Source organism: Anabrus simplex, chromosome 4 (assembly GCF_040414725.1).
Source record: "Anabrus simplex isolate iqAnaSimp1 chromosome 4, ASM4041472v1, whole genome shotgun sequence".
Lineage (NCBI taxonomy): Eukaryota > Metazoa > Arthropoda > Insecta > Orthoptera > Tettigoniidae > Anabrus > Anabrus simplex.
In genome coordinates this window covers 374,029,053-374,054,715 of record NC_090268.1, presented here as the reverse complement: position 1 = coordinate 374,054,715, position 25,663 = coordinate 374,029,053, and the positions used below count along the sequence as shown (strand labels likewise).

The following is a 25,663-nucleotide window of genomic DNA, read 5'->3' as shown; positions in this document are numbered from 1 at the left end:
GTTTGTACATGACCATAACAATAAAGTGTTTGGAAAGATGGCCACAGGTAATCCTTGATGTCTGTCCATGCTCGTTTTGCTCTAAAGGGTCACTACATTTGAGATCAGTTGAAATTTCATTGTATTTTCTCTACTTCTTCTTTTCAACCTTCAGCTTACACCCAAATTACTAGTTCTGGCAAAAGTTACCAGTCCATCTAATACATCATTACTTTTCTTTACCTCTCCTCGGGCAACTGAAAGTTTGAACAGTATGATAGTTTATGTGTGTTCTCAATTATGTTCTTACATGGTTACTTGCTATTTTTGCAATCCATTGTGTATATCTTTTTGCAGTCAACAAAGCATCCATTATTTATGAAATTCTTACATAGTACAGAAGTGTGATTTCTTTTTTTTTTTTTTTTTTTTTTTTTTAGTTCCGTTTATCTCTAGCAGCTTTCTTCTTTGACTAGTACTCCTTCATTCTTGCACTGTGAATGTCTTTTCGTTTCCAAGTCAATTTCACACCTCCTCCTGGACGTACTGTTTTTTCTGTTAGTGACTGGAGAGAGTTTGATGTTCTGATCAACGTTCTGTACCTATTCCTGTCATAAATTTCACTGGGAGCAATGTTCAATTCGTGAAGGACTTTTCTGATGAGTCTTGCCTACTTGGCATTAGTCGCTTTCTCTCTAGAGATAGTGTGGAAGATTCTGGAGGTGAGCCTCTGATTGTCCATTCTCATGACATGACCATAGAAGTTCAATCTCCTCTTCCTCATAGATGTTGTAATGTTCTCCAATTGTTGGTACAGTTCATTGTTGTGCCTAATTCTGTACTTGCCTTCTTCTTTAATATGGCCCATGATTTTTCTCAGGATCTTCCTTTCCTTCAGCTCCAGTTTTCTGAGTGGCCCTTTTCTTACCATGTTTAGGCATTCTGAGGCGTATAGTACTGACGGTCTCGCTACAGTAGTGTAATGCCTGATTTTGAGCTTAAGAGAGGGATTTCGATTTGTGCATACTCTTGCATAGGTGGTAGGCGCTTTCCAATTTGATGCATCTGCTATTCATGGCCTGATCTTCATTCATGTTTGGGGTTATCCATTCTCCTAGGTATTTGAAGGAGTTAGTCCTTTGTACTGTTTTGTCCCCCAGTGGGATTGATTTGGGTGCATCTTTGATGTTGGTGATAAACTGTGTTTTGTTGATGGCGATCCTCAACCTTACTTTAGCTGCTATGTGGTCGAGAGAGGATAGTTGATGGATAGCTTCCTCCACACTGGATGCCAGGAGTGTAAGGTTGTCTGCGAAGGCTAAACAGTTGACTGTTAACTTGTCTTTCTTGTAGCCTATTCTCAATCCAGAGTCATCCTGTAGCATTTTCGTCCACTCACGAATGAATTTTTTGAGTAGGCAGTTAAAGAGGATTGGAGTTAGCCCATTCCCTTGTCTAACACCTGTTTTGATCTCAAATCTCTGGGACAGTTCCCTTCTGAATTTGATTCTGGCTGTAGCGTTGGTAAGAGTTGCTTTCACCAGATTCAAGGTCTTCTTATCTAGTCCCAGTTCAGCAAGTGCCTGGAAGAGTGACTCTCTATCTACTGAATTGTAGGCCTTCTGAAAGTCAACAAATATTGGCACATAGGGTGAGGCGCTTAGGTTTTTGTAAGTGATGATGGTTTTGAAGTTCAGGATTTGTTCGGCGCATGACCTTGACTTGCGAAACCCAGTCTGGTACTCTCCGATGCAGGAGTCTAGTTGAGCCTCTACTCTTGTGAGTAATAATTTGGAGAGTATCTTGTACGTCACCTGATTTGTCGCCTTTCTTGTGTAACCGGTGGATGATAGCTGAGGTCCAGTCGCTAGGTAACACTTCTGTCATCCAGATATTAGATATGATTTCATGGATACTTTGGATTGACTCCTCATCAGCATATTTCCAGAGCTCTGCTATGATTCCATCCTTGCCTGCTGCTTTGTTACATTTCAATTCTGAAATGGCTTTCTGGATCTCCTCCTTTGTTGGTGAGAGAGAGTCCGACTTAGTAACATTCTATACTTCGAAATGCAGCTTCTCCTTGGGTTCCTTTGAATTTAGAAAGTTGTTGAAATACTCTGCTAGAACTGTGGTGCACTCTTCATTGTTCATTTTCAACTTTCCATCAGCTCCCCTAAGGTAAAGTAGGGTGTTATTTGAGATTTAAAAGTTTGGTAGAAGTCTCTAGTGTTGTTTCTTTGAAAATCCCTCTCTGCTTGTTCAATGATATCTTTATTGTACTGCCTCTTGGTGTTTCTGATAATTTTAGTAGCAGTTTTCCTAGCTTCTAAGAAGTTTTTATGGTTATTTTATATTGGAATGTTTCATTTATCAGTTTTGCTTATCATCCAGACTTCATTAGAAGTTCATAAAACATGATTAATAATATTAATATGAAGTGGATGGATTGAAAATAAACATTCTGAAGCTAAGCTCATAATGAAAATTAAGATGTAAACAGGTACACTAGGTTCCTTATCCCTGACTAGGAAGTAGAGTCATGAAATAGATTTAAGTAAATCAAAGGAGTGAGAGATATGAAGGAAATTAAAGATTATAGAAAGGAAACATAACACATCTTTTAAAAACATAACAACATTATTCAAACCCTACGAAATGAGTCACATGAAAAGTGTAATGAATAAATGAGGGAAGTAAAAATATAAAAAAATGTGCTAACCAGAATGAATACTAAGATTAAATGTTGAGAAGATAGCTAAATATGCACCCGCTTAACGCATTCATCATCATTATCTATTTTCCACTCCATCTGGCCAGGTGTGGGAATGAACAAGCCTCCTCCCGAGACTTGTTCTATTATTGTTAAAAGCAATCCTCTTTTCCCTCTTCTGCTGACTTAATATGCCTGACACTGTCTAGGGTTTCTCTGTCAGGGTGAACTCCCTTAGCTTTTACTAGTCCTCTACCTCATCTACAAGCAGTAGACTGAGTACTGAAATACCTCATTTGCCAACTTTGTCATTCTAAAGGTGTTCTTTTCCATCAAAGCTGCAGTTAAGGACATCATTGTAATCCTGACAAGGGTACTTGGTCAGGCCAGCTGGACCAAGGTTCTTTTGAAAAGGTGTTAATTCACTGTCATTTGCCCTTTGTCCTGGCTTATGGTAGGCAGAGCCTGGCCTCACATGTACTAGGCCCAGTTGGCAGATTACCTCTTAATATACTATCCCGCATAACATGTGTGTTATTTTTTTCCCCCCTCAAGTTCCTGCACATCTCATACATAAAACCTTTCAAAATTACCCTGTGTAGTGTGCTCATATAGTGGTACTAATCACAGGCAATGCCCAGAGCCATGGTGTTTTTCACATAATGATACAAATCAAAGGCAACGTAAGCCCGTGATGTTCCGCATATAGTGGTACTAATCACAGGTACTGGAAACCCACAGTGAACCGCTCTCTGCTGCTACTAATCACAAACCTATTGTGTACCTAACATAGTGGTACTACTCGCAAGTTAAGGCGACCCATGGCTTTCCCCGCGTGATGGTACTAATCACAAGAAGTTTCACGGTTCTAATTCAGTCATCCCTTGGTCACCTCTTATGATAGGCAGGGGATTCCGTGGGTGTTGGTTTCATCATGAGTAAAGATCTAGGAGGAGTTGCTGACGTTCAGTATGTTAGTGAGAGAATAATAAAGGTGACTGTGCATTTAGGGAAAGAAAAATGAACTTTGGTACAGGTGTATGCACTCAAACTGGATGTTATCAAGAGGATAAGAACCAGTTTCTTGATGATTTGGAAAAATTATTAGTAAAGAGAGAGTAATAATTATAGGAGATCTGAATGCACAGATTGGGATAGATAGAACAGGATATGAGATCATAATGGGACCTCATGGATATGGTGGAAGAAATATAGAAGGTGAACATCTCCTTGACTTCTGTATGAGGAATGGGTTGGTGGAGAAAAATAGTTGGTTCAAGAAGAGACAGAGCCATAAGATGACACGATACAGGTGGAATGGACTACAAAAGACTGTAATTGATTATGTCATCTCAGATGTAGAAAGGAGCAGAATGGTAACAGATGTCAGAGTAATACCCTGCAAGAGCCTTGACAGTGACCACTGTCTGTTAGAAGCAGACCTGAGAAACTTCTATGTGCAAAAAGTACAGAACACGAAAATGGCAAAAATCAAATTATGGGAACTCCAGAAAACAGATAAGAGAACTGAGTATCAGAACTGCATAAAAGCCCTGTTACCAAGAGGTGAAAAGAAAAATGGAGAGGCAGAATGGACCAGACTAAGGGACACACTGGTTAAGGAAGCAACTGAAGTTTTTGGAAGGACAAGTATGAAAACAAGGGAGAAGGAAACACCGTGGTGGAATGAAAGAGTGAGAGCAGCAATCAGGGAAAGAAATCTCTTGCGGAAAGAAAGGGATCAGGAGAAAAATAAACCGGGTCTTACTAGAGATGAGGCAAAGATCAGAAATCTCGAACAATTATACTGAAACAAGAAACTGAATGTTAAAAGAACAGATACAGAAGAAAAGACCAAGGCATGGAATATATTCACGCAGAAACAGGAAGAAGACAGGATAGGCAATAAGAAACTACTGTATAGTGTTATCAGAGGTAAAAGGAAACCAATGAATACCATAAAGGCACTTGAAGATGAAAATGAATATCTGGTTAGGACAGAAAGTGACATGAGAGAAGTCCTGAGGAACCATTTCGACCACCTATTGAATAGACCAGTTTAAGAACAAAATACAGAACCGGAAATCCAAGCCTACAATGAGGAATCTCCCATCACCTGGACAGAAACTGAGACAGCCTTAAAATCTATGCCTAAAGGAAAATCGTCAGGTGAAGTGAATGGGGACATGATAAAGGCAGCAGGCATCCAGAGTATATAATGGATGCACAGAGTACTAAATTCCATATGGACAGACAACAAAATACCTGCAGATTGGAGCCAGGGTGTTATAATTCCCCTGTTTAAGAAAGGCAGCAGATGGAAACCCACCAACTATAGAGGATTAACACTGCTGTCTTGTGGGCTAAAAATTCTAGAAATGATCATAGAAAGGAGATTGAGAACCATCATTGAACCACAGTTAGAGGAGGAGCAATGTGGATTCAGAAGTAACAGATCAACAATAGATCTAATTTTTAGCACCCGCATGCTGATGGAAAAGTATTGGGAGAAAGGCAAGAACCTGGTCATTATATTCCTGGATATAGAAAAGGCCTATGATATTGTTATAAGAGATAAGATCTGGGAGCACCTGAGGAAAAGAAATGTGCCTGAAGGACTGGTAAGGAAAATTCAGATATTGTACAAAGACTGTACTAGCTGTGTAGAAATTGGGGAAGGTCAATCGGCCATCATGGTTTGAGACCAAGAGTGGAGTTCAACAAGGAAGTGCACTGTCCCCACTACTGTTCATCACTGTTATGGACAATATAATGAAGAACGTCAAGGAAAAGTTAGGTGATCTGAATGCAGTGGCCTTTGCTGATGATATCATGATTTGGGGGAAAACAGAAGAGGAAGTACAGACCAGACTCAATGTATGGAAATCCCAGTTCCAGGAATATAACCTCAACACCAGCAAAACCAAGACAGTGGTGATGGCAGTCAACAAAGAAGGGTGTCCATCAAGTGTAAACTAGGAGACCACCAGCTAGATTGTGTGGATAGTTTTCCTTACCTTGGAAGTGTAATCTCCAGTGATAATTTGGTCAGAGAGGAAATTATAAACAGAGTGCAAAAGGGATCAGAATTCTGTCGACAAGTAAGAACACTTTTATAGGATGACATGATTCCAAAACCAGCCAAACTGATGATGTTTAACAGCTATTTCCTACCAATATTGACATATGGTATTGAAGCGTGCACCCTCACAAAAAGAGCTTCATCAAGACTGCAAGCATCAGAGATTAAATTTCTTAGATCCACCATCCAGAAAACAAAGATGGACAAGTTAAAAAATGAGGAGGTGAGGAAAGAAGCCGGAATAAAGACATCCCTATTAGACCGAATCGGCACATCCAGATTATGGTGGTATTGGCATGTGATAATGATGGAGCCTACAAGAACAGGCAGAATAAGTTTGGAAAGACAGGTGGAGGGGAAAAGACCTGCAGAAGATCTAAAACCTGATGGATGGACATGATCAAGGTTGATCTAGTTACCAGGGGATGGACAGTGGATGATGTTCTCCATGACAAGTTGTATATGGACAGGAAGAAATGGAAGAGACTCATAAACAGTGCCCGGGAAAGTAGAACTGTACAATGATGATGATGATGATGATGATGATGAATTAGACTTTCCAAGATAATTCCAGTTACGGTATCTATTCTTTTAATAACAAAGATAGGATGCAGTGAATATATATAGGAAAACACACAAGGACAAATCTGCACAGTCACATCTTCAAAGAAGGTGGTTTTCCCTCATCAGTTCCAGTTCTTCTGCAACTTTTTCTTCTTGGCCCCCAAAATCATTTCTCCATCCTAGCTTCATTAGGAGGGTCATTTAGTGAGAATTCTACTTTTTTGATGTATAAAATGTTGAATGAGGAAAAAAGTTAATAATTAATTCCATCCTGATCAAGAGCTTGAAAGATTCTTGTTTGATTGTCCATGAAGAAGTTAACAGCATCACACTTGTAGCACTCATTGAATAGACATCATCGCCTTCAGTTTTGCGACTGCTGCAACACAGCCATTAGAAATCAACAAAGAGGTAAAAAGAATAGATACAGTCCATGTAACCTGTACTATCTTAATAAATAGCACCTCAAGAACCTTGAGGTTGTGGGACTTACGGTCAGAGCCAGGGGCACGATTATGTTTTTCTTTGTTGACTTCTGCAACAGAATCAGATCCAACAGAGATGTCATCCACAACATTACCCTCACAGATGAAAGTAATGAGTCTTATTAACATTTTTTGTCTTAATTATAAAAAATTCCATTAAAAATTAGCAATCAGCCACACAGAAAAAACATGAGAAACACTCATTCCTAAAAGAAGTTTTTCATTTATATGCCATCTTGATGAGGAGGAGGATATAGTCGTACTATATTGAATCTGTTAGGTTGCAGAATTGTTCATTGGTATTAGAAGTGCTTGAAGAACATATTTAATTTAGTGGAAATCACAAAGATGTAATTGATTAAAATATGATGTCAATGTGGAACAAAGATTGGTTGGTGTCACTCCAATTAAGAATCTGCAAATAAAAAGAAAAGAGGAAATAAGAAACACATAAATTACGAAATGGGGAAAGAGCAAATGTGGTGTGTGAGGTTAATATGGTAACCACATGAAAGCTATTCATTTTAAGGTTCTTTATTATTTAAATTGTCCATATCTGCCTTCTGCCAAATATTATACAAGTTAGTATCGGGAAGAGTAGGAGGAAACATTTTTAATGATACATTTATGTCCTCTATAAAATGGTTAGAACACTTTCTTTTTCCATGTACTATACAGAGTAGCCCACGTAAGTTTTCACCTCAAATATCTTTTGACCAGTTGAGGATAGCAATAAGCAGTTGTTTCCTAGGGGAATAACAATAGAGAACACACAAAAAGGAGAGTAAAGTGTGCTGCATGTTTTCAAATTTGGTACCTTCAAGAGTTGGTAGCTTGAAGGTCAAGAAGACGATGGCTATGTATGACTCATATCTCTTGTTAATGTCGCTGGGAAGAAGAAACCTACAAATGGTCTCTGATCACCCTCCCTATTACTGTAATGCTCAGAATGTTCAAGGTTAGTTGGCTCCATGAACCTAATACCTCTGAAAACATTTCAAGGTAACATATAGAGCCTTCCATATCCAGGGCTCTTTCTCTAGGAGAAAAGGTGCCGGTACTCACGACGTAGATGTTATTACGGAACTTCCACACTTCTAATATACGTTCCATTATCATTATACCCTCAATGTCACCATCCACTCGTTTCTCTCGCATAAGCCATTTCTTGTTGAAGTGTCCAACAGTCCAGCCAGTCATCATCAGAATCTATTTCCTTTTGACCCTGTGGGTCTTCAGTCTTGTTTCCATGATCCTCTTTACCACATGTATTTTTTGTGCTAGTTTTATAGTAGATTTGACAATTTCTACCTCTTCACTCTTCCTTATTTTGCTCATTGAGATGAAGTAACTTACTGAACAATGATTGCAGTGATTTAACTTACACTAGATTTATTCAAAACTCAGTTGAACACCTGAATGTTTCAGAGCAGATAAGAACTGGAAGTCTGACGTTGGAAACAATTGGAAAATGAACACAGCTTCCTGTTTCTAGCTGTGTTGCTAACCTATGAAGCCTATGAAACATGAATGCATGGTATTACCTTGCGAGAATCACAACTGAAAATCAATTTGTGAACACAGCACAGTCTTCTAGAATATTTATAGTAAATTTCTCTGTCAGTAAAGCACAGTTTTTAAAAAGAAACTTGGATAAATAAGGTGCCGGTACCATTGTGTGCTGGCAGAAGAAAAGCACTGTATCAAAGGGGAGAGCTGATGTATGTACTTTTTATTGTATTTTGTAAATGAGACTCATGATATGGAGGTCAACATCCTTGTTTAGTTTGTTAGGTACACAAGGAAAACATAATTAATCTGGAAGAAGGAAACGTGCAGTGTGCAGTCGCACAGATCGTAATGAGCGCTTTATAGAGTGTGATTCACAATTAAGTATTTATTTTCCACCTAGTCGATACAATGATTGCTTAAGGCAATTTTTAATGGTCAAAAGTGGTACATGTTTCGTATATTATCAACATCTTCAGCCACATAACACTGTTTAGATGAAAAATGTATAAAATTGACAAAGTAATGCTTTAGAGGAAGTGTCCTTAAAATTAACATAAGATTGACAAGATTAAAACAAACAAATAACTCAAGAGAAAATATATAAATTATTTCTACAATAGAAGCAGTCGTCAAGGAAACACTTGTACAATATTCCATAGAGAAATTGTCCTAATAAATATTCTTTTCTTAATAATTCATGAAAAAAGATCAATTTATAAATTAAAAATTATACAATTTATAAGTAATTATCGAAATGAAGAAATCCTGATATCACAGTGCGGCTCTTATTATTAATGTAGATGAAGATATAACTAATTCCTAGTTGTCAAATCTTATTAAGCCTGCTTTCCTTTGGAATAGTAACTCCTGTCATTCTTTCACAGTTTTGCGCCGGGTGTAATATTGATGATGCGTTCTTCCTTGCTCTTGCACCTGAGGAGGTGGAGGAGCGGGGGATATAGGTGTGTCAAGAACTTCCTTGCTGTCACCTATAGCTTCAACTGAGGAGGAATAAGTTGTAGGGCTATCTGTAGGAGGAGAAATTCCAATTCTTTTTTCGTGATCCTTCTCAAGCATTTTCAAATATACTAGAATTTGATAATATAATGGATTCTTATATTCTACAGCCTCATTAAGGTTATCATTTTTCTTTACAAGTTGGTCTAGATGAATGTACAGGTCTTCATATGTGTTCATTAAGCTGCCCTTTTTTAACTTTTTTATGATGGTCAGGTCTTGTTCTATGTTGGTAAATTTATGACCTGTGGCAGTCATGTGTGATCCCATTGCTGAGAATCTTCTATGTTTTTCAGCATTCACATGTTCCAAATATCTAACTTTAAAATTGCGGCCAGATTGTCCTATGTATGTATTCTTACATTCAAAGCATGTGAGTTTATATATTCCGGAATCAAAAAATTTATCTTTTTCCGAGAGATTTATTGTATCATGGTTGAAAATGCTATGTTTCATGTTGTTATTGGTGGAAAATGCAATTTTAAAATTTTTTCTCTTAAATAAATTTGTTATTACATGAATGTTTGGATTATTATATGTGAACTTGATATATTTTTCAGTTTTACTAGGTTCGACTGCTAATTTAGATTGTTGCTTCTCCGAAAATTTATTAATTATTTTATCAATCATGTTATTGTTGAAACCATTCAAGAGGGCTTGTTGTCGGATAAACAACAGTTCTTTATTCCTTTCAGATTTGGATAAAGGAATACTAAACGCTCTGTTAACGTAACTATAATATGCTGATCTTTTCTGTGCCTCAGGGTGTAACGAGTTGTTCTTGATAGTGGTCAGTGTGAAAGTGGATTTTCTGTGTATTTTGAAAGAAAATCCTTTTTCTTCTCTTGTTGTGACTATGTCCAGAAAATTCAGTGATCTTTCAACTTCTTCTTCTACAGTGAATTTTATATTGGAATCCAAATTATTCAGTATATTTAAAACTTTATTGCTATCGGTGAGTCTGTTATCTATTATAGCGTAAACATCGTCCACATAATGTGTCCAAAAATCCAAACCCTCTATTTGATTAATAATTTTCGTGTGTTCCAAATAGTCTAAGTATATATTAGTCAATATTCCTGATGCTGGGGCTCCCATTGAGAGTCCTTTTTGTCGGTAAATTTTATTATTAAACGTAAAATAATTTTGATTTAACACGAATTAAGGCCATGGCCGCTTCCTTCCAATTCCTAGGCCTTTCCCATCCCATCATCGCCGTAAGACATATCTGTCGGTGCGACGTAAAGCACATAAAAAAAATTAAAAAACAATTATTTTTACAGTCAAACACATTGCATTGGTGAGGAGGGGCATTGAATTGTAACTATAGATATTTTACGTTTAATAATAAAATTTACCGACAAAAAGGACTCTCAATGGGAGCCCCAGCATCAGGAATATTGGCTAATATATACTTAGACTATTTGGAACACACGAAAATTATTAATCAAATAGAGGGTTTGGATTTTTGGACACATTATGTGGACGATGTTTACGCTATAATAGATAACAGACTCACCGATAGCAATAAAGTTTTAAATATACTGAATAATTTGGATTCCAATATAAAATTCACTGTAGAAGAAGAAGTTGAAAGATCACTGAATTTTCTGGACATAGTCACAAGAGAAGAAAAAGGATTTTCTTTCAAAATACACAGAAAATCCACTTTCACACTGACCACTATCAAGAACAACTCGTTACACCCTGAGGCACAGAAAAGATCAGCATATTATAGTTACGTTAACAGAGCGTTTAGTATTCCTTTATCCAAATCTGAAAGGAATAAAGAACTGTTGTTTATCCGACAACAAGCCCTCTTGAATGGTTTCAACAATAACATGATTGATAAAATAATTAATAAATTTTCGGAGAAGCAACAATCTAAATTAGCAGTCGAACCTAGAAAAACTGAAAAATATATCAAGTTCACATATAATAATCCAAACATTCATGTAATAACAAATTTATTTAAGAGAAAAATTTTTTAAAATTGCATTTTCCACCAATAACAACATGAAACATAGTATTTTCAACCATGATACAATAAATCTCTCGGAAAAAGATAAATTTTTTGATTCCGGAATATATAAACTCACATGCTTTGAATGTAAGAATACATACATAGGACAATCTGGCCGCAATTTTAAAGTTAGATATTTGGAACATGTGAATGCTGAAAAACGTAGAAGATTCTCAGCAATGGGATCACACATGACTGCCACAGGTCATAAATTTACCAACATAGAACAAGACCTGACCATTATAAAAAAGTTAAAAAAGGGCAGCTTAATGAACACATATGAAGACCTGTACATTCATCTAGACCAACTTGTAAAGAAAAATGATAACCTTAATGAGGCTGTAGAATATAAGAATCCATTATATTATCAAATTCTAGTATATTTGAAAATGCTTGAGAAGGATCACGAAAAAAGAATTGGAATTTCTCCTCCTACAGATAGCCCTACAACTTATTCCTCCTCAGTTGAAGCTATAGGTGACAGCAAGGAAGTTCTTGACACACCTATATCCCCCGCTCCTCCACCTCCTCAGGTGCAAGAGCAAGGAAGAACGCATCATCAATATTACACCCGGCGCAAAACTGTGAAAGAATGACAGGAGTTACTATTCCAAAGGAAAGCAGGCTTAATAAGATTTGACAACTAGGAATTAGTTATATCTTCATCTACATTAATAATAAGAGCCGCACTGTGATATCAGGATTTCTTCATTTCGATAATTACTTATAAATTGTATAATTTTTAATTTATAAATTGATCTTTTTTCATGAATTATTAAGAAAAGAATATTTATTAGGACAATTTCTCTATGGAATATTGTACAAGTGTTTCCTTGACGACTGCTTTCTATTGTAGAAATAATTTATATATTTTCTCTTGAGTTATTTGTTTGTTTTAATCTTGTCAATCTTATGTTAATTTTAAGGACACTTCCTCTAAAGCATTACTTTGTCAATTTTATACATTTTTCATCTAAACAGTGTTATGTGGCTGAAGATGTTGATAATATACGAAACATGTACCACTTTTGACCATTAAAAATTGCCTTAAGCAATCATTGTATCGACTAGGTGGAAAATAAATACTTAATTGTGAATCTATTGAAGTGCGATACGGACCATGAAGCTGATTTTATGTAATTATAGAGTGTGTTCGAAGAGATGACCATTTGCAGTGCAGCACACCTCTCTGCACCCCATCACCAATCTTCTCACTGTTGTTAATGTGTCTGGAGTAGTTTTTGCTCCTACAATATAGTATTTCAGAGCCTTCTCATTCGTTGTTGAGGATGATCTTTCAGAGATTGTTTATATGTTCGCTCTCCCCGGTGACAACACTAGGTACGAGTCATACAAAACCCTTGTCGTCATGACCTTTGGGCAGCAAAGTCCTGACAGCTCCAAATTCGGAAATATCTATAGTTACAATTCAATGCCCCTCCTCACCAATGCAATGTGTTTGACTGTAAAAATAATTGTTTTTTAATATTTTTTTATGTGCTTTACGTCGCACCGACAGATATGTCTTACGGCGATGATGGGATGGGAAAGGCCTAGGAATTGGAAGGAAGCGGCCATGGCCTTAATTAAGGTACAGCCCCAGCATTTGCCTGGTATGAAAATGGGAAACCACGGAAAACCATCTTCAGGGCTGCCGACAGTAGGGCTCGAACCCACTATCTCTCGATTACTGGATACTGGCCACACTTAAGCAACTGCAGCTATCGAGCTCGATAAAAATAATTGTATTGCTGAATGTTGATGCCTACAACCAACTGTATATGCCATAGAAATTATAGTTCCATGTTTGTAAAAATGAGCTTGGTAACGCTGCCTCAGTGCTTAGGACTCATATTGGATGATCTTTCGTGTTTTGCTCATTTTATTCAGCTGGGTGAAAACCACCTATCGCAATCTTCAACTTGTCAGAAGATATTCAAGGTATAAAACTTAAGTGAACCAATCTGTATCATCGGCTGATACTCATGTTCAAGTCTTTATCTCTCTCCTGCAATTCATTCAAAATATTTGAGTATATTACTATTATTAAACTATTATCCTTGTAGCAGTACCTCTTGAAGTAATGTCAGTTATCACCACCATCTTCGTTATTTGGAAATAAGATATTTAGTGTCTCATATTGTTTTAAAAATTAATAATAATGTAAAACCCATAAAAATTCTGTCAAAAACTAACAAAGATTTGATCTCACTTTTGTGATCTCTCAGCTTTAGTATAGGAATGTGATATTTGCATGATAACTTCGGGAAAGAGGTAAGGCCATATTAAAGAAGCACCCTGATCATGAAGTGAAGAGAGTAAGGTGGGATAGTTTTTTTTTTAAATATTGCTGCCTAAATATGTCCAATATGTAGATATTTTTCATCACTCTGGCTGCATTACTGAATGATATATGAAATGAAAACTTCATCAATATCTTTTAATTAGAAGTAACTTAATTTTGGCAAGTGATCTTGTAACATCTCATATAAAAAGCTTTTATATTTCTTTTTTTAGCACCTTTATCCGTATTTTATTATTCCTATAGTCATTTAACGTAAAATTAAAACATAATAAAAGTGAAAATGTTTTAGTTCTTATTGAAAGTGACAGAATCACAACTGTTCTAATTTAGAATTATGTCTTGAAGTATGCATTTAAAAATCAGGTTATCCTCAAGGTTCTGTTTTTCAGAACATCGTAGCCTAGTCACATTGCATGCTTGCTTTAAATGTTGTGCCGCATTGCATCAGCAACATGCGTAGTAGGAATGTGCCTGAACTTTAAAATATAGTAAGACACAGCAAATCTACGCCTTCATATTGACTGTTGCAGGAACAAGCGAAGATTGCAAAAGCGGGTTTGGAAATGAAACTCATTTCTTCAGAAATGGAATCAGAGACAGAGAAATGGCAAGAGAGCGGGTCAGCTCTTGAAGAGAATAACGATATAGTGAAACGGGCAAAAAACATGTCTTCAATGGCTTTCTCCATGTACCAGTTTACGCGAGGAGAGGGAGCGCTTAAGACTACACAGGACCTCTTCACTCAGGCTGAGTATTTTGCTGAGGAAGCGAATCGGCTGTACAAAGTAGTCCGCCAGTTTTCTTATCAGGTAAGTTTGTGCACTAATCTGGTTTTACTATCAATTTTTATACAAGGTATTTGGAAAGTCACTGTGCACTTACCACGAATGTTGAAAATAATGTCCAGGAGCAGCCTGAACCTATTTAAATGTTTACTGAAATCAGCTTTATCCAGTCTGTCCGGCCGTTCTTCTGGACCGATTTGCTTCATTTGTTTCTTATACTCTCTGGAATTACCTGCCAGTGAATCAGCAGATATTGATAGGTCTCTAAAAAAAAATCCAAAGAAAAGCAGCTCAATTTGTTCTGGGTGATTTCCGACAAAAGAGTAGTGTTACAAAAATGTTGCAAAGTTTGGGTTAGGAAAAATTGAGAGAAAGAAGAAGAGCTGCTCTGCTAAGTGGTATGTTCCGAGCTGTCAGCGGAGAGATGGCGTGGAATGACATTAGTAGACGAATAAGTTTGAGTGGCGTTTATAAAAGTAGGAAAGATCACAATATGAAGATAAAGTTGGAATTCAAGAGGACAAACTGGGGCAAATATTCATTTATAGGAAGGGGAGTTAGGGATTGGAATAACTTACCAAGGGAGACGTTCAATGAATTTCCAATTTCTTTGAAATCATTTCGGAAAAGGCTAGGAAAGCAACAGATAGGGAATCTGCCACCTGGGCGACTGCCCTAAATGCAGATCAGTATTGATTGATTGATTGATTGATTGATTGATTGATTGATTGATTGATTTCAGTCAACTTTGAGTAATCCTAAAATCAAATCACTAAATGACCCCCCAGATAATTGCAGGTGAAGGTGAAGGTGAAGGCAATACATTCTGTACTTAGCTGGTTGCTAAGCAATTGACACTTTCATTAATATTCTTAAATAGCCTATGTGATTTTCACCCTTAGTAATGTGATTGCATGCCGTCTTGTTTGATAATAATAATAATAATAATAATAATAATAATAATAATAATAATAATAATAATAATAATAATAATAATAATAATAATAAAAATTTTGTGTGGCTATTTGTAGCCGAGTGCAGCCCTTGTAAGGCAGACCCTCCGATGAGGCTGGGTGGCATCTGCCATGTGTAAGTAACTGCGTGTTATTGTGGTGGAGGATAGTGTTATGTGTGGTGTGTGAGTTGTAGGGATGTTGGGGACAGCAGGCCATTGGAATTAACCATTGTAGGCTAAAATCCCCGACCCGGACGGGAATCGAACCCGGGACCCTCTGAACCGAAGGCCTTTACACTGACCATTCAGCCAACGAGTGGGACAGCCTTGTTTGATAACCAGAGAGTATATACTTCCTCTGATCATGGAAGAATACTATCCTCTACTAGATACTCTTTGATTCTCTGTCCTTCCTCAGCTTCTAAATATACTCAACAGATGGCAGAACATTTTGAATAACTTACAAGCTGCTTAGAGAAAACAATTGACGTTCACACAGATGGGAAGATATCAAGTCGATTAGCCTTCGGTATGACGGTTAATAAACCGCAGAGACATACTGTGGAAAAAGTGGGTGTCTACTTACCCGAACCAGTATTCGGTCATGGCCAATTGTATGTTGCACTATCTCAGGTAAGATCATTTGAAAATGATAAGATACACCCACATGGGTCAATAAACAGTGAATATTATATGGAAAGAAGTGTTATAAACTACATTACAAATGAATCCGTTATTATGTACCGGTATTAAATGTTCATAAAACTACTGAAAAGGGCAGGCAAAACAATGACTACATCGGGCATATCAAGACCAGTTATCCGACCTATTTATAATGAATGCTGCGGAGCAGTATCGGTTCAGTAGTTTTACCAGAAAACCCTTCCTGCAGATCTGCTTGCAGTATGTTTCTTATATTTAAAATGAAAATGGTTGGGGAGATCCACCAAATCAATACAGCCTTACAATCACTCTTAGTGATCGATGTTTGTACTAGATTATCACAGATGATAAAGTTCCGTACAATTCAACACAGCCATATGATTCAACCTTGAGGAGCATTTCCCTCTTTCATTAACGCGTGCCAACAATGGAGATTTTTTAGAGAACATTGCAGGAGAGGTACATCTCTTAACTTTAAGAAGGATTTAAAAAATGCCACTGTTATAATTTTACATTACTTATAATCACTCGACATAAGGGAAAATTTTGATTAAATTATGTCTACCATGATGTCAGGAGTTAAAGGTATGTCTTATTACCGGTAACAGATTTGTATTGGAATATTATGCTCACCAAGTCTATGGTAAACATTCCACTTATTCTGAGCTAGAATGTTCTCTCATTGTTCAACAGCACAGAATATCATTTATTATCCTTGAAATTATTTGCAGAAACGGTGTCTTTCCATTTTAGATTTTTATTTGGACTACAAACTTATTTTAAGATTAAAGTTGAATGTACTTGATACATGCTGTGTATACAATGTTTTTAATGTGTTAGACCTTGTTTAAAATGTTTATTATTTTGTGCACACCATCATGTAGACAATATCTTATTTATGGCTGTTTTAATTTAGACTATTTGTATCAGCTGAAGATGGCTCTTAGGAGCCAAAACATGTAGGCCTGCTGTCTCTTTTGTAAATATAATTGATCACTAAGAGTGACTGTAAGGTTGTATTGATTTGGTGGATCAGCCCAACCCTTATGATTTTTCATTTTGGAGTCAATACAGAACAAGGATGATGTTTTTAACTTGTAATGTTTCTTATATATGCAGGTATTGCAGGTTTAAGTCACTGAGCATAGGAAGGGTATTCACGATACACTATCAATTTTGCTGCTCCCCACAAATGAAATGGCGTATGGCTTTTAGTGCTGGGAGTGTCCGTGAACAGGTTCAGCTCGCCAGGTGCAGGTCTTTTGATTTGAAGACTGTAGGCGACCTGCGCGTCGTGATGAGGATGAAATGATGATGAAGACAACATATACACCCAGCCCCCGTGCCAGTGAAATTAACCAATGATGGTTAAAATTCTCGACCCTGCCCGGAATTAAACCCGGGACCCCTGTGACCAAACGCCAGCACATTAACCATTCAGCCATGGAGCCGGACTCCCCACAAATAAGTCACGTGTTTTGTATGTTAACATAGCCAGACAACAGGCCTCATCTGTGCAGAATGTGACATGAAGATCATCAACAGTATTTTTTCAATAAAAAATGTAAACCTTTCTCTATTATGGATTCACATTTCATGATCTGCCTCATTCAAGTCTTCCACCGCTGTTCCTTTGTACGAAAACATTTAACATGTGCTCTGAACCACAGTGTGCACTATTGCAAGCCTGATATCTCCTTCTTGTGCCTAAGTGCATAATAATTTTGATAGGCTCTGCAGAGTCAGAAATGTTCAGCAACTTCTCTTCATTTAGTTTAGTTGGCCTTTCACTTTGTTCACCATCTAACTGAGCCTCTAACTCTAATTATTTCTCAGTAAGTTGACAATCAACATTGCAAATAGGTAAAATTGTTTCTGGAAATATTTCAGCAAATACTTCCTGCACTAAATCTGTATGTATTTATCACCTTGACGAAAGATATGTTCAACTAGAACACGTTCCTCAGTTGAAAGAACTGTATTGAAAACTAAACTGAACAACTGCTTTATCAATAGCTGTTTACTGACTGAATATTTAACTTCTTTTTATTCTTCTTCTACCACTTTTTCCTGTGCGATCGCTGGTGCAAACTATGTCACACATGATGTTTGGCCCTGTTTTATGGCTGGATGCCCTTCCTGACACAACACTATATGAAGGGATGTATTCACTGTTATGTGGTGGTTGGTAGTGTGGTGTGTTGTCTGAATATGAAGAGGAGAATGTTGGGACAAACACAAACACCCAGTCCCCAAAACAGAAGAAATAATCAGATATGATTAAAATCCCTGATTCAGCCGGGGAATCAAACCCAGCACCCTCTGAACCGAAGGTCTCAACGCTGACCATTCAGCCAAGGAGTCGGACTGAAGGTTGAACTAAGACAATTAAATATCTTGCGACAATGCAATAAATAAATACAGAAAAAGTCGCACAACAATGAACAATCAATTGTACCAATATATGCCATTGTCTGCCTCTGTAGCGTAACGGTTAGTGTTATTAGCTGCCGTCCTCGGGGGCCTGGGTTCGATTCCCGATACTGCCAGAAATTTAAGAATGGCAGGAGGGCTGGTACGTGGTTAAAATGGTACATGCAGCTCACCTCCATCAGGGGTGTGCCTAAAAAGAGCTGCACCATCTTGGGATGAGGACACAAGTTTTTTTTCTTTTAATATGCCATTAATGCTTGCACCTAGTAATAAGAACATGCGACAAACACAAATGGAGGAAAAGAACCCAACAGGTTTAACAGTTTAGTTTATTAGTCCTTTATGTTAACTATTTAACTCCCATTACATCATCCTCCCTTGATACTCTGCCACTAAGTAGGATTTTATTTTTCAGATAGAATCCCCCCACTTCCCCTATAATAACATTCTAGTTTATTGTGTACTCTCTTGTTCAGTCCAAATAATGTATATTCTTCTTGTAGGTTCCTGGAGGAACTCATAAGAAGGAACTTCTGGAGAATCTGGACCGGGTTCCCACATATGTTCAACAATTGCAGTTTACTGTAAAAAATCCTACAGTAGGCAAAGCTGCTACATTCACAAAGGTGGATAATGTTATTCAAGAGACTAAGAGCTTAATGGATGTTATCTCCAAGGTAGTTACTACCTGCTTCATGTGTGCCACCAAGGTATGTATACTGTTCCAGTTTGGAAAGTTGACCCTATTCAGTTTCAGTTTCATATACTGTAGAATAGTTGGTAATAGAACAGTTAGGACGTTTAGATATCAGTTAAAAATTTCACATATCAAGGAAATTAAGGAAGTCTAGGATTTCCAATATCCCAAACTCCTTCTGAAGGAATGGTATGTTAAAGCGATGCAGATGCATTGTTATATGGAGAAGACAATACAAGTGTTATTCTCTTCAGTATGTTCCGTGCTGTAAGACAGTGATGAAAATGTTCAAGGACAACTGCTGGTTTTCAGAGACCCCGTGATTCATTGTCTAATCTAGTTAATTCCAGGTCCATTTAGAAGAGATCTTCAGGGATCATGCTAGGCATAACAGTTACAAATATCTGATGTATCAGAATCTTAAAAATACTGGTTCTGGTTTACATTACTTATAATCACTCGACATAAGAGAAAATTTTGATTAAATTATGTCTACCATGATGTCAGGAGTTAAAGGTATGTCTTATTACCAGTAACAGATTTGTATTGGAATATTGTGCTCACCAAGTCTATGATAAACATTCCACTTATTCTGAGCTAGAATGTTCTCTCATTGTTCAACAGCACAGAATATCATGTATTATCCTTGAAATGTGTGGTGTAGTTTATTGTCATTTCCCCAATGACATATGCAGATGGCTTGTGTTGACACTCTTGGTACAGTATCAGCTCTAATATATTGTGCAGATGGTGTGATGTCTGCAACGACTGCACTTACAATTTAGCATTTTTTTAAATTGTATATTTATATATCTCTGCTGTCAAAAATAGTTATACTTACTATAAACATTGCTACATATTTGGCTTCACAATTCAAACTGACAATTTGAAGCAACTCCACGGGAGCACTTGCCCCCATGCATATAGTGGTACGGGGACACAATCGTGTTTTTGCTCCAGTAAAAATATTTGATATATTCATCCTTGCCCCCGTGCTCAAGACCAAAAGTTGGCACCTATGGTTTCAACAAGTGTATTTGGGTAATTCTGTGTCAACTGTCCCATCCATTACCAAAAGACACACTTGTTATATGATGTCAATGTTAGAAACCAAATAGAGAAATAATAAGAAATCATACTTTAAGTAAAATACCTACTTTACAGACCACTCCAAAATTATATAATATTCAATATTATTTGCATAGATTTCTAAGTAACAAATAGGATATTCCCTTTCAAAAGCATTTGAGATTTTTAAATAATAATTTGCTCTAATTTTTAAAATTCAGGACATTTAGGGATTTTTAAAAATTCAGTCAGGATGTCGGGACACATGCTCAAATTCAGGGCAATCCTGCTTTTTCAGGATGTATGGGAACCCTAAGTGCAGCTCACTCCAACTTATATATTCATTAGTATGTAGTCTCACTCAAAGATAGCGCATAGGTGCACAAGTCAGTAAAACAGAACTTTGGCACAGTGACATTTCATTTGCAAAATATTGAAGTTGCTGAATGAGTGGTCACATAAGGCAGTCCAAATAGGTTTCCTTCAGACAAAAAAAAAAAAAATAAAATATATATATATATATATTTTGTCAACATTCACAGAAGGATTGTGTCTGTATAGGGAGAAAATATATTGTCTGTTCAACAAACAGTGCTGTGAATTTGCAGAGGCACAAACGACTATGAAAGAGAAAGAGCAGTGTGGCCACTGTTCAGCATCAGGTGCATTCATTACTCCCAGTGATGAAGTGACGCTAGAGATTGAATGTGTAACATTGATTCAGTTAGAGGTATTCAACAAAGAGGACACTACTTGCTGTCATCAAGGAAAGGAGGTGCTCATTTTAAGCTGTGATGAGTACTTGAATGAAATTAATGATCAATGTGAAAAATAAAGTCATTTGACCTGTCTTTACCGGTATACCTACGAAATGTTAGGAGAACTTACTTTCTGACATACACTTGCAACACAATGAGATCTCATTCAAACTTGGATAATTGCATGAAAGAAGTACATGTCTTAAGTTCCTTAGCCAAGACCAGTAAAACTTATAAATCAACATGGTATAAATTGTTTCCTTACAGCAGGCTCCTCTATCTCTGTGTGCTTTCTACTGCCTCGTTGTATGCTATTTGATAAAATGACATTTACTGCCTTCTGGTATTATCTATTTTGAAGTCTTTGTCAAGTGGGTCACAATATTTTTTTTTCTTTTTTTCAATTTTGAGAGGTTATTTTATGGTAAACTGTTTTTATGTGCAGACAATCAAGATATGTTTTTAAATGAATTTGTATAATTTAGTTCAATTGTAACACTTTCTGTGCAATACCGAAGTATCTTAATTGATTCAGATCTGTTGAAAATTCTTTCTTTAACTTCATTCTTAAGAAAACTACAGTGAAATCTCCATACAGTGATTACTGATACAATGATAATCCCTTCTATAATGTCAACATTTTCTATTCCCGGCAATAATTCAATGTAAAGTTCATCTTGATCTAATGATACTCTCGATAATGATTTGCCTCTCTATTACATTGCTCTTCAGGCTCCATTGATAAGCTTTCTTTTTGATATTATGATAATACAAACCATGAAAGCATCAGGAAAACATAGTTTATTAGCTTCATTAGCCTCATATTGATAGTTCCTATAATCACAATTATAAAGCTGGATTTCCCACCTAGTCAATATTTTTTATTTATTTTGATGTATTTGATACATTTTACAGTACCAGTTTTGGCCTCTATTATTGTTCCCAAAGGCGGAGGAACCAGTTTGGTCAACGGCATTAGGATGCAGAAGGCAACGGGAAACCACTGCATTAAAGATCCTGAGAGATATTCCAATAAATTCACATGGCATGGCTGCAACGTCAAGATCAGAGCTGGCCTTGTGGATCGTCTACCTCTGTTTGGAGACGACGTCTTAAGAAGAAGATAGGCCCTCTTCAGCTGCCGAAGAACCTTAATTTGGTAAAATAACATACAATAATGTTAAAACACTACTTATTTCTAAGTTTAAATGATACAATTTGTAATAAAACTTGTATCAAATTGGAGTTATAAAGGTGTCAAATTATATCTGAAAGTTAATTTCTGAAGTGTCACTGGTGTAGTCTTGATGCTCTATTAACACACTCTTAATGAAGTGTAAAGCAAAGTCAAAAGCAAAGTTCTCTCCGTGCAGGCCATGAAGCCCCTTGGAGGAGTGGAAGGTAAAGGCTTCCACCATTGTTAACCTCGGCACGTGATGGGGTAGAGTGGTTAGCTCTACGCCCGGCCGCCTTTGCCCCCAGGAATTAGCCTGGTACTCATTTTTTGGTGTAGGCTGAGTGAACCTCAGGTCCATATGCACTTCCGGAAGAAGGAATTGTACCCACCACTCATAAACAAAATTGCCGTAGGAAACCAAGAAATCAAAATTGTAGATAAATTTAAATATCTGGGAGAAATCATAACATATAACCTCAATGAAAAGCCAGCATGGCATAACAGAATAAATAAATTGACCAGAGCACAATATGTCACCAAGAATACCTACAACAAAAAGGGCCTGTCAATAGCAACAAAATTAAAACTCTACAAAACAGTCACTCAACCAGAAATAACATACGCAAGTGAAACCATCTTCAAAACAACTAACACTGCACAAATAGACAAAATACTCAAGGTAGAGAGAAGAATCATTAGAACGTGCATCAACAAATCATACCAAAAAGATGGAGACTGGAGAGTTGCTTCTAATGAAACAGTCTACAAGGAAATAGAACCAATAATGAGCACAATCAGGAAGAAATGCATTTCATTTTTTGGACATCTAATCAGGACACCAGAGAACAGGATCATCAGGAGAATAATAGAAAAATTATGGAATAGTAAGTGCAACATTAAGTGGATTACAGAAATCAAGGAAGATATGGATGAATTACAAATTACAATGGAAGACCTAAGGAACAAAACCAACAAAATCAGGAAACTCACAGACAAGCAAACCAGACTGCAAACCAGAATCAACAAACAGACAATAGGAAGGGTGATTTCCAATGAAGAAAGAAGGATAAGATCAGAGAGAATGAAGAAGTACTGGGCTGACAGGAAACTGAAAAGTTCTTTGTATAAAGTTGGCTAGAGTGGTCCAATGAAGGCCATAAAATGTAAATAAATAAATAAAACAATTACATATTTTGCATGTTTAAAAGATGCAAACTTTGCTTAAATGAATAAAATGAATTAAAATCATCCTTTTCATTCACACAAGTTTTATTACAAATTGTGTCATTTAAACTTAGAAATAAGTAGTGTTTTAAGTAGTGTTTTAACATTATTGTTTGTTATTTTACCAAATTAAGGTTCTTCAGCAGCTGAAGAGGGCCTATAATAGAAACTGAAACTGGTACTGCAAACTGTATTAAATACATGAAAATAAATAAAAATATTGATCAGGTGGAAAATCTAGCTTTATAATTGTGATCAGGAAAACATGTCGCTGTCATCTGAAAAGTGGGCTTGACCGCTTTGATCTTGCCTGTACTGTCAACACAGCCTCCAACCGTATTGTCGTACCTGTGCGCTGTTGAGCAATATTTACAGGTTGAGAAAGGAGTTACTGCTACCATACCAAATTCCAGGAAAATCTGGTCTGCATGCCAGAAGGATTTAAACTGTTGCTTCAAAACAAAAATTACCCTTTCATTATCTCACTAGTCATCGGTCCATACACTCCAAACCTTCATTTCTATCAAGAATTCCAAACATTGTTAGAAACCTGTTGTGTTATCCCGTTCAAACAGTCTCAAAAGTGTTATTAATTTGTAACATTTTGTCAGCATGGCTTCATGTTCAATCAAACAAACAGTTAATCAATCAGTCAGTCATCACTGATCTGCATTTATGGCTCTTGCAAACAAATTAGTCTGCAGCAGAAATTAGCTGTAATTAAGGAAATAGACATGAGCAAAAAAGTATGGACTATCGCAGTCAACAATGGCAACATTCTTAAAGAGAAGGGAGAAGATTGAGAAAACTGTGAATTGCAATACCATGGATCCTGTTAGAAAATGCATGAAGAACTGTGACACCTAGTGATGTTGATGCTATTATGTTTAAGTGGATTCAGGAAAAGAGAACTCTGAACATCCCAAGTAATGGACCACTACTTTGTGTTCAAGCTAAAATGTTTGCTATGCTGGGGCTGTACCTTAATTAAGGCCACGGCTGCTTCCTTCCCATTCCTAGGCCTTTCTTATCCCATCGTCGCCATAAGACTTATTTGTGTCGGTGCGACGTAAAGCAAATACATACATACATTACATACATTATCATTATAGACTGTTATGCCTTTCAGCGTTCAGTCTGCAAGCCTCTGAGAATTTACTAAACGTCGCCACAATCCTCGATTTGCAACTAGTGTTGTGGCCTCATTTAGTTCTATACCGCTTATCTTTAAATCGTTAGAAACAGAGTCTAACCATCGTCGTCTTGGTCTCCCTCTACTTCTCTTACCCTCCATAGCAGAGTCCATTATTCTCCTAGGTAACCTATCCTCCTCCATTCACCTCACATGACCCCACCACCGAAGCCGGTTTATGCGTACAGCTTCATCCATCGAGTTCATTCCTAAATTAGCCTTTATCTCCTCATTCCGAGTTGTCTCCTGCCATTGTTCCCACCTGTTTGTACCAGCAATCATTCTTGCTACTTTGCAAAAAAAAAAAATGTTTGCTGACATGATAGTGTTGATGACTTTGAGGCTAGCAATGGGTGGCTGATTTGTTTCAGAGATCACCATGGTATAGCTTTAAAATTAATTCAAGGGAAAGAAAAATCCAAAGTGAGTCAGTGACAGATGATGCAAACCTCTGGCATAATAAACCTAATCCTAGGAATCACACGGAAATATATCCCATCTCTGGGATATACGATGAACTTGGCATATTTTATTAGCTTCTCCCTGAGAAAACTGTATCTTCAAAAGAAGAAAAATGTAGCAGTGTCAAAAAGTTGAAATGGCATTTGACTCTTCTTCTCTATATTAACCAGGCAGGAACTCATAAGGTCCAATCTTTGATTTTAGGAAGAAGCCTAAAACAGAGATGCTTACAAAATTTTAAAATTTTACCAAGTAAAACATTCTTAAAGTATGCTTTTCAAAATTATTTGACTACTTAATGCAAATGTATCATCATGAAATCAGACTGTAACTAGAGACCCTATTATGCATATTTTTGTGGAACACTCAAGTTTTGTGAATATCCTTTTGCAAATAATCCACATATTTTCTATTGGATTAATATCAGTGGAGTTCCCTGGCTCCTCTAAGACATGCATACTGGCCTTAATGAACAATTTATTCATTTTATTTGACGTATGGCAAGGAGCCAAAAATTCTGTCACCATCTGGAAACCTCTTCTGCAGCTCACCAACAACTCTCCTCTCCA

General features: G+C 36.9%; 1 protein-coding gene across 1 annotated transcript in view; it reads left to right on the top strand.

The window, feature by feature from the left end:
• Positions 1-25,663, top strand: part of alpha-Catr (alpha-catenin related) — a 503,757-nt gene that overhangs the window by 431,310 nt on the left and 46,784 nt on the right. The window contains exons 11-12 of the mRNA XM_067145828.2: positions 14,211-14,489; positions 19,020-19,226. Of these exons, the coding sequence (XP_067001929.2) occupies positions 14,211-14,489; positions 19,020-19,226 (486 nt within the window). The remainder of the gene's footprint in view (positions 1-14,210; positions 14,490-19,019; positions 19,227-25,663) is intronic.